This window comes from Neolamprologus brichardi, chromosome 1 (assembly GCF_056152115.1).
Source record: "Neolamprologus brichardi isolate AB-2024 chromosome 1, ASM5615211v1, whole genome shotgun sequence".
NCBI lineage: Eukaryota > Metazoa > Chordata > Actinopteri > Cichliformes > Cichlidae > Neolamprologus > Neolamprologus brichardi.
The window spans coordinates 21,280,001-21,290,000 of NC_142104.1; the positions used below are offsets into that span (position 1 = coordinate 21,280,001).

Genomic DNA, 10,000 nt, shown 5'->3' on the forward strand with positions numbered 1-10,000 from the left:
TAGATATTCAATCACTTCCATGACCATAGATGTATGAAATCAAGCCCTTAGTCATGCAGACTGCTTCTACAAACATTTATGAAATGTAATGGAGCGCCTGCTCTCTGGACAACATACACTCAGGTAACACTTAACCATCTCTCCAAGTTCATATTAAACCATAAGTGACAGATGTGAACTTTACTGCTGAAGTTACTTCTTTTCATAGTACAGGCCTCAGATCTGATGAAAAGTACTTTTAATATGAGAAGATATTAGCTATAAGAAGCTTTTATACATTTATAAACCAAAATGAAAAAACTGACACTAAATAATAAACTACTATTACATCACAGCACAAAGTGCTGCTAAATTCCTGAACAAATTGTTGAAGGTTGAAGAAAGTAAAGCACAGTTATTGTGCTCTACATGAATAAATCTGCATTATCAGGTTTACTGAACAAACTAAAAGATGTTGTAAGTCTTATTTAAGTTTTTTGTACTTATTACTGTGTAATGAGAAACCTAACACGGATGACAGAACTTCTTGAGAGCAGGCGACTTGTGTTTTTTTTTGTCACCATAAGAAAAACAAAAGGTGAAATAAAAAATGGCTCATTTGTTCTAGTAAGTTGTTCCAGTGAGTTAGCAATATTGGAATGCAACCTATGTGGAACACACCTGGGCTTTCCTTCCATCAGAGGTCAAAATGTCTACTGGAAAAATAGTAGATATTCCAAAAACGTGAAACTGATTGATGGTAAAATATAACTGTAGTGTACAAATTAATATTAGTGAAAAACTTACCTAATTAGTGGTACCTGTCTCTGTGATCTCTGTGTCTTTCCCGTTCCCGTGAATATGCCTTTTCCCTTTCTCCACTCCAGGAGTGCTCCAGGTGTCTTCGAGACATTCCTGCATCTTCACAAACAGAAGAATAGTCCCTATCACGCTCTCTGTCACGACTCCTGTCCCAGTCTCTATCGCGCTCTCTGCCACGACTCCGTTCCCGGTCTCTATTACGCTCTCGACTCCGTTCCAGGTCTCTTTCACGGTCTCGGCTCCATTCCCTGTCTCTGTCCCGCTCTCGCTCTCGGTCCCGACTCCTGTCCCGGTCTCTTTTTCCAGAGCGACTTTGTTCACTGAAAAGAAATATGGTTTTGTAACAAAGTAAGAAATCTAATGCTAGGTCCAACCTCAGTTTTAGTTCATATACATACGTATATATACGTTCATATATGGACAACAACGACAGCATTTTGATAGGCAGTTATACAAACCTGTAGCCATAGTTGCCCTGGATAGAGACTAGACAATCCTTGAGTGATGTGACCAGCGTCTGGCATCGCTCATCTCCATACACTCTGGACTGCTTAATGATGGCAATGGCAGTTAATAGTGTTTCCATGGCCACCTGCAGGTCTCCTAATGTAGAAATTTGGGAGATATTAGAAGCATTTGTTTGTTTAGTAACGAAGCACTTTAAAGTTCCTAGGGTTAGGGTTAATAAAAAGTTTTTGAAAATGGGCGACAGTTACTACAAAATTCATTAAAGATAGGAAAGTATCTCGGAACAGAAGCAGCAGGGAGGCTTGTTGAGTCAGAAGACATAAAACCTGGCCTGAGGTGATGATTCACCTATGTGTATACAGAGACCCAGAGCACGCAGCCAAAACAAGGCTGAGAGGGCTTTGGGATAAATCTCTGCATGTTGTTAAATGTGCCAGCCAAAGCTTCATCTTAAACGTAGAAATTAAAAGTGTGCAAAAGTGTGTGTTAAAAGTAGAAATTAAAAGTGTGCAAAGCTAGAAAAACCATAACCAAAAACCTAAAGGCCCCAAAGACACTGATTGTGTTGTAAAAGCACTGACAATCAAATCTGATTAAACCACAACCAAACAATCAGGTTTTTCTTATTTTGCCACAAATATGCTAAATGTACTAAATTCTTGAGTTACTCATTATTCTTTGTATTTTTCTTCAAAGGAGCCAGTCTTTCTTGTAATTTTTGCAACTGCAGTATTTTCAATAAACTGAACTGAAGTGGAGACAAAAAAAAAACAAAAAACTGGCAGGCCAAAATAATAATAATAATAAAAAAAAACTATCTATAAAAAGTCATGTCCTTAAAAATAGGAATAATCTACCAAAGAACTAGAACACAGTGTCTACAGCCATCTGTAAAACATGGTGGAGGCTCCACCATGATTTGGGGCTTCTTTTCTGCCAGAGGTGTTGGGATTTTAATGAGTGCTGATGGAATTATGAGTATCATCAGATTTTGATCCACCATGCAATACCATCTGGAAAGCACCCAACAGGTAAAGGCTTCAATTTTTTAATGCACTAGAACAGGGGTGTCAAACTCAAATACACAGTGGGCCAAAATTCAAATCTGGAACAAAGTCGCGGGCTAACATTAATATTTATTGAAAAAAAAAATCTTCCTCCAGATATGAGAATCAATCTTTTCTTATGGACTCAAACACGTTTTGCTGAAAAACTGAATATGGAACAAGCAAAGTTTAATACTAAACAATATATACATATTAGCTGCATAATACCAGTAGGCCAGCTCTAATAGTAATTTGGTATGGCTTCGTGGGCCAAATGTAATTAGGCCGGGCCAGAGTTTGACACCTATGCACTAGAAGGATAACATCAACAACAACAACAAAAAAACAAAACAAACTACACACAATGATGGGTGGCTCAATGCTTTAACATACACAGTACTGTTTGTTGCAGAGATCAGACTGATTAGCATTAAAACAGCATTTTCAGAGCCTTTCAAATAATGCATAAAGTCTGTAATGACTTATGTACACAATACGGTATTTAGTTTTTATCACTAGTAAAAACATGTATTCAAATTATATCTAAGACAAAAATATACTATGATATACAGTGGGGCAAAAAAGTATTTAGTCAGCCACCGATTGTGCAAGTTCCCCCACTTAAAATGATGACAGAGGTCAGTAATTTGCACCAGAGGTACACTTCAACTGTGAGAGACAGAATGTGAAAAAAAAATCCATGAATTCACATGGTAGGATTTGTAAAGAATTTATTCATAAATCAGGGTGGAAAATAAGTATTTGGTCACCTCAAACAAGGAAAATCCCTGGCTCTCACAGACCTGTAACGTCTTCTGTAAGAAGCTTTTCTGTCCCCCACTCGTTACCTGTATGAATGGCACCTGTTTGACCTCATCATCTGTATAAAAGACACCTGTCCACAGCCTCAACCAGTCAGACTCCAAACTCCGCCATGGCCAAGACCAAAGAGCTTTCGAAGGACACCAGGAAAAGAATTGTAGACCTGCACCAGACTGGGAAGAGTGAATCTACAATAGGCAAGCAGCTTGGTGTGAAAAAAATCAACTGTGGGAGCAATCATCAGAAAATGGAAGACATACAAGACCACTGATAATCTCCCTCGATCTGGGGCTCCACGCAAGATCTCATCCCGTGGGGTCAAAATGATCATGAGAACGGTGAGCAAAGATCCCAGAACCACACGGGGGGACCTGGTGAATGACCTGCAGAGAGCTGGGACCAAAGTAACAAAGGTCACCATCAGTAACACACTACAACGGCAGGGAATCAAATCCCGCAGTGCCAGACGTGTTCCGCTGCTGAAGCCAGTGCATGTCCAGGCCCGTCTGAAGTTTGCCAGAGAGCACATGGATGATACAGCAGAGGATTGGGAGAATGTCATGTGGTCAGATGAAACCAAAGTAGAACTTTTTGGTATAAACTCAACTCGTCGTGTTTGGAGGAAGAAGAATACTGAGTTGCATCCCAAGAACACCATACCTACTGTGAAGCATGGGGGTGGAAACATCATGCTATGGGGCTGTTTTTCTGCCAAGGGGACAGGACGACTGATCTGTGTTAAGGACAGAATGAATGGGGCCAAGTTTAGTGAGATTTTGAGCCAAAACCTCCTTCCATCAGTGAGAACTTTGAAGATGAAACGAGGCTGGGTCTTCCAACATGACAATGATCCAAAACACACCGCCCGGGCAACAAAGGAGTGGCTCCGTAAGAAGCATTTGAAAGTCCTGGAGTGGCCTAGCCAGTCTCCAGACCTCAACCCCATAGAAAATCTGTGGCGGGAGTTGAAAGTCCGTGTTGCTCGGCGACAGCCCCAAAACATCACTGCTCTTGAGAAGATCTGCATGGAGGAATGGGCCAAAATACCAGCTACTGTGTGTGCAAACCTGGTAAAGACCTATAGTAAACGTTTGACCTCTGTTATTGCCAACAAAGGTTATGTTACAAAGTATTGAGTTGTATTTTTGTTATTGACCAAATACTTATTTTCCACCCTGATTTACGAATAAATTCTTTACAAATCCTACCATGTGAATTCATGGATTTTTTTTTTCACATTCTGTCTCTCACAGTTGAAGTGTACCTCTGGTGCAAATTACTGACCTCTGTCATCATTTTAAGTGGGGGAACTTGCACAATCGGTGGCTGACTAAATACTTTTTTGCCCCACTGTATGTGTGCTTCCTAATTCAAGTGCAAGTTGTGTGGAACAACTTTAGATTTTGAGTGTTTCTCCAACTGTCTGTTAATCATAGATAATAAGCATAAAAAAAAAAAACTGTGTCCCATATGCATTTATACTTACCAGCTGTTGCACCACTCACAGCTTTTGTGATGGCACTGCTGGCAATGGTTCTGTTTCTATTCATAAGCTCCTCCAAATGTTGATCTGAACTTTTAGGTGTGTTTCTGTAAAATAGACAGTTATTAGTAAAAGTAACTAATGTTTCAATGTTTTCTTTTTCGTAACTTCTAGTCATAAGTAATCTCTATTCTCATTTATGCCTCTCTGCATCCTGCTCATTGGTTCACGTTCCACTGGAGGTTTAATCTCATCTCTCTGTAAATGCCTTTAGTGTGTCAGTGGCTATAAAAATTAAATAATGTGTTCTCACTTTTGTTGGCTGTAAGCTTTGCTGCTGTGCCCATCCTGTGCTGGGCTGAAGTATGGGGGATGCATACCAAGAGATGGGTGGCTTGGGACAGGGACTGGATGAGGAGGGAACAGCGGGGCTGCCATGAGCGGAGCGATTGTTTGTGGCATATGTGGAAACAGGGGAGGTGGATGACCAAAAGAAGGGCCGGGTAATGGAGGAAAGCTGTTAGCAAGTGGATGTGATGGAAAAAGTGGAGGTATAGCAGACGGGGTGGTCTTCTGTGCTAATAATACTGAGAGACTCTCATCTGACGAATCAGATTCCTTGGTTTCTTTGTTAGATCGCAAGGGTACACCTGAAAAAAACAAAATACATCTCCATGAAAAATGTTATCCTGACATTTAGTAATACAAACTAAATATCAGTGTGTGTGTGTGTGTGTGGGGGGTCCGAGAGTCGTCTTCCCCTTACGTTTGTTTGCTTCCTCTTCAAAAAAAGCAAGGTTCTGACAAGTGGCATAGCGACAGTCTATCCTTTCCCCGTTGATTTTACACTGTGGTAATTTTTCCAACATTAGTTTTAGTGACTCGTCTGACGTTATCACCACTTCTGCAAAGCTGCATCACAGAGTAGGAGATAAAATTTTAAAGAAAAATACAAAAATGCTTTATTTTTTAAAGGTTTCTCTATATTTTACACAATACTCACCCTCTTGACACACCATTACTTCTGTCCTCAGCAAACTTGATGTCTGCGATGTTCTTCACACCCAACCCTTTGGCCATAGATGTTAGGTCATTCTCAGTTACCCACTGCAAGGATGAGAAGGTTTGTAAAAAAGAAAAAAAAAAACTGGTAGGGGGAAAGTCATTCAACTTTATAGGTATAACAGATCATCTACTGTATCTATGTAGCCTTTGCTAGTTTCTCCAAATAATTTAACACATTTGGAGAAGAACTGGGAAATTTAATATCCTCACAAAAACTGATAACATACTAAAGTAATGCCAACTGTGTAAACAAATGGCAAGCATGGTATAGTGTGCTATCTGTCTTGGCATTATATAAAGAATCTAAAATCAGATTATTATTTATTGTTTTCCAGTAATGTTTTAGTATTAACAGTGTTTCTAAAATGGATGAAAATGTATTGGTAATGCAAAACTCAACTCACCCATGGGAAATGCCCAACATATACAGAAAGTCTCCTTAGAGAGTTTGCTCTTTTTGGAGTATTTGCTTCTGTTGATTTATCCTCTTCCTTAGCTGATGTCTCCTTACGTAAGGACTCCTTGGTAGCAACATTCTTGTCTTGGTTAACAGAACCGGTTAGAACGGCATCAAAAAGTTCATTTGCTTCTGCAATTCTATCCAAATCCTGTGAAGTATAGAAAAATAATAATTACAGCACTGGGCAAAAGTCTTGTCAATGCTGCATATGACCACCTTTACTTTTCAACACACAAACTCTGCTAATTTTGTCTTTTAAAAAATATTTAACTAAAGAAATATACAACTAAAGCCCAAAGAAACTATTCCAAATCGGTTCTTTGTTAAATTTCATCCTTTTAGTTAAGTATTTTTCATGTCATGGGTGAGTTTTAAGTAGCTCAAAAACGTACTAACATATATTCCAGTATTAGATAACGTAAAATTAAAAAAAAGATTAAAGGATGTGGCACCTTCCTTCTAGGAAGATATGTACCGCAGTTTTATTTTTGACCGATTGTTTCAATAAACACTATGTTTGATCGTTTCATACACTGACCCTTTTTTTGCATTGATTTCAATGCCAGACTCACCTCATCGTTTTGATTCAGGTCACTATATAGATCTATATCTTTGTCATCGGTGCTTGGTCCAGCTGCATGTTCTCGTCCTGCAGCAGCCATCCCGTGGGCCGAAGATAATTAATTACTTGCAATCCAGCTAGTAATTGTTATTTGTTTTAAGTGCAGCTCGCACATGCACACCTTAGAAATTAACACAAAGGATACACTTTTAGACTTCAAAAATTTCACTTTTCCTTATTTTGTTAGCTAACGTTAATGTTCCGCTGGACTTAAAATAAACATATTGTGGCTAAAACTGAGTGTGACAAACCGAAAATACAGTCCGCGGAAATAAATTATAAGAAAACTGAATTTTGATGAAAACTTTCACAAACATACAAGGTATTTCACAGCACGAGCGACCAGTTTACTTCTCATTCGTTCTCTGATCAGCTAAAGCTAATGTTGCTACTCTGGCAGTTGGTGCATCTGACATATTCACCGGCTGAAAACAACAATCGACATTTAGTTCCTGTAGTCAAGTTGGTTTAGTTTTTGGTAAAGGGTCAAACATGTATTTAGCTAATGCATTTGTTTTTGAGTACGAAAAATAAATAAATACACAGATTAACTATATAACCTCTAAAGGCCCAACTGTGACGCCAGCTACGTTTTCCTGCAGTTAAACAAAACCACGTGTGGGCTGTGTACAGCCCTCCCTCCGGTAGTTTCCTGTGACCGTACTTGTGTAATTTCTGTCAGACAGCAGAAAGATTTCGACAGGGGAGACGGATCTTCGTCAAATTTGTGGACCTTAAAAGAAGCTGGGTTAAAATGCTGTCTTCTATTGTCGCGAAAAGGGTGAGCTAGCGAGTAATTTGTGTATTTGTTGCTTGAAATCTGAATCTGTGGCCGTCGTAACGTCAGAGCTCGCCGTCTAATTCTAAACATTTTAGCGTTAGTACGTTTAATGTTCAATAACAGGACGCAGTAACAGACTTAATAGTATTAAACAAACGGTTCAGTATGTCTCGAGGATGTGGCATTATTATTGTCAGGGTTGATTTAGTTCTGGTGCAGAGGTTGTCCCCTTGGAGGACAGTTGTACAACAGTGCACCGAGAGTCTCAGATTATGCAATTACCCTCTGCTTTCTTTATTTTAGTTTAGCAGCAAATCTTTAGGACTCCAAGCCATCATAGTTATTATAATATTATTATAGATAGCTAAAAGCGAAAACTGAAACTGGGGAGAAAGAAACGTTTTAGATTATATGATTTGCATTGGTATATACTATACTATACTATAAAGCCTTGAACCAACCCTCACTTCTTTCAAATTTGCTTCCATAGAGTTAAAGTGCCTTCAGGAATAGTTTTCCTAGGTTTTTGGAAGTATTTCCATTTTCTTTTTAAAATTAACATTCCCCAGCCCCCCACCCCACTCCTTTTCACTCCAGTCTTTTTACCTGTTTTGCTAAGCCGCTAAATACTCACTTACCATTCATGCAAGCATAAAATATGCACCTAAATCAAGGAGCCCGACGCAAAAACGCATAATTGGTCCTATTTCTTCAGTTAAACTGATGAAAGTACAGTTTGAAAGGCATAAAATTGGATTTTTCTAATAACAAGTTGATTTCCAGAGAGCTTTTAGCTGAAAACTTAACATACCTCAGTGGGATATCAAGTGTATCCTTAAAAACAAAATTTGAGGAAACTATAAAATTGGAGGACAGTGTCAGGTCTAAAAACAAAAAACGCAACAGGTGAACAGTGTCTGAAAGTTCGGTCCTTAAGAAAAGCAGGGAAAAAAGACCTGATTCAAGAGATGCATCCAATCCTTCAGTTGACACATTTACTATTCACTGAAGCCTCACCAGGAATGTGGAAGGGTGGCTCTCAAGAAGCCATCATTAAAGAAGGGAAAACATGAGAAAAGGCTGAAGTTTGCCAAGTTACACAAGGACTTAACTGAAGATCGATGGCAGCAGGTCTTATGCCTGCATTTCAGCCAGTGGTGTTGGAGATCTTGTCAAGACTGATGGAATTATAAAAGCAGAAAAGACTTCAGACTGTCAGACTGTGATTCCCTACGTAATTTTCATTGTGTATTTTTCAGACTTTGATGAATAGTTAGTTGGATTGAATAACCCACAGGACAGCTTTTAGATAATAATTGCTACCACAATCTTGCCCAAATACAATGTTTGTTAGTAACTAGAATAATCGGATGTACTGACTCAGCACATTCAGAAGACACAGTGGATTATTTGACCTATCACATGTGTCTTTTAATGTGTGCTTGTCCCATCAGCTGGTAACCGGGATGTGTCAGGCTGCTTGGAGACCAGCAATCACAGGGCTGGTGTCATCTCGTGGTTACCGCGGGGACTCTCCCGAAGACACAAAGGTTGACCTGATTGAGATCCCTTTGCCCCCTTGGAAGGAAAATCCAAGCGAGCCCATCGACATCAAGAGACGCCGCCTTCTCTACGAAAGCCGCAAGAGGGGCATGTTGGAGAACTGCATATTGCTAAGGTTGCTGAATTGTACTGATTTTGTCCGTGATCTGCGTTGTTCATTCATCCATCTCAGCTTTAAAGGATGTGTTTACATCCAGTATTTTTTTTTTAGCACGGTTTTGACTACCATCGATCCTTGCTCCTTCCTAAGTCAAATCCAATGTAAATGCGATCAGTGACAATAATTCATATCATTGTTTTTTAAATACATTCTTGAGAACATTTGAGTTTAAAATGAGGCTTCGGTGCAGTGTCATAGTAAAAATTTCATTGTATATGTGAGAATAATATTTTAAGCATTTTCAATCATTAGAGCTGTTTTTTAAGTTTTTGTTTACCATTGTGAAGGATTTTTTTCTCAGAAAACAGGAAGGAAGCTTCAGATTCTGATCAATTTTCTGTCTTGTAGCCTTTTTGCAAAGCGATACCTGAACACAATGACTGAGAACCAGCTAAAGCAGTATGACAGGCTGATTAATGAACCAAGCAACGACTGGGACATCTACTATTGGGCAACAGGTGAGAGCCAAGTAGTGTTTTTCTTTTTAATTTTGCAGACTCATTTTCATGTTTTGTTCTGTTCTAGCTCTTAGTTGTTTTGGAAGTGATTTTAATTTTTTAATGCTTTGCAAATGTCTTCCCAAAACTCAGCTCTCTTCATTAAGTCCTCCAACACCTCCCTACAGCTGCTCTTACAACCCATGACAATGTTGGGAATGCTGCTACAACATGAAAAAAAAAATGACTGTCTTTACAAACTCGCCTGCAGTTAGCTCCCTCCACATGTATT

The 10,000-nt window shown here is 39.1% G+C and overlaps 2 protein-coding genes across 5 annotated transcripts in view; one reads left to right on the forward strand and one right to left on the reverse strand.

Annotated features, from left to right (window-relative positions):
• LOC102795402 (cleavage and polyadenylation specificity factor subunit 7-like) overlaps positions 1-7,329 on the reverse strand; it is an 8,053-nt gene extending 724 nt beyond the window's left edge. Inside the window, exons 1-9 of one of the 3 annotated variants that reach the window (XM_035904890.2) lie at positions 7,087-7,318; positions 6,718-6,888; positions 6,090-6,293; positions 5,624-5,727; positions 5,387-5,532; positions 4,934-5,270; positions 4,624-4,727; positions 1,260-1,404; positions 801-1,121 (exon numbers count right to left, since the gene is read on the reverse strand). In XM_035904890.2, the coding sequence (XP_035760783.1) occupies positions 801-1,121; positions 1,260-1,404; positions 4,624-4,727; positions 4,934-5,270; positions 5,387-5,532; positions 5,624-5,727; positions 6,090-6,293; positions 6,718-6,807 (1,451 nt within the window). In that variant the 5' untranslated portion in view covers positions 6,808-6,888; positions 7,087-7,318. Of the gene's footprint in view, positions 1-786; positions 1,122-1,259; positions 1,405-3,185; positions 3,531-4,623; positions 4,728-4,933; positions 5,271-5,386; positions 5,533-5,623; positions 5,728-6,089; positions 6,294-6,717 lie in introns of those variants that run through there. The other 2 variants (XM_035904892.2, XM_087839527.1) reach the window with 2 other exon arrangements.
• Positions 7,330-7,381: 52 nt separating this feature from the next.
• sdhaf2 (succinate dehydrogenase complex assembly factor 2) overlaps positions 7,382-10,000 on the forward strand; it is a 4,503-nt gene continuing 1,884 nt past the window's right edge. The window contains exons 1-3 of one of the 2 annotated variants that reach the window (XM_087839528.1): positions 7,382-7,556; positions 9,003-9,226; positions 9,620-9,729. In XM_087839528.1, coding sequence (XP_087695654.1) covers positions 9,015-9,226; positions 9,620-9,729 — 322 coding nt within the window. In that variant the 5' untranslated portion in view covers positions 7,382-7,556; positions 9,003-9,014. The remainder of the gene's footprint in view (positions 7,557-9,002; positions 9,227-9,619; positions 9,730-10,000) is intronic. The other variant, XM_006780216.3, reaches the window with a different exon arrangement.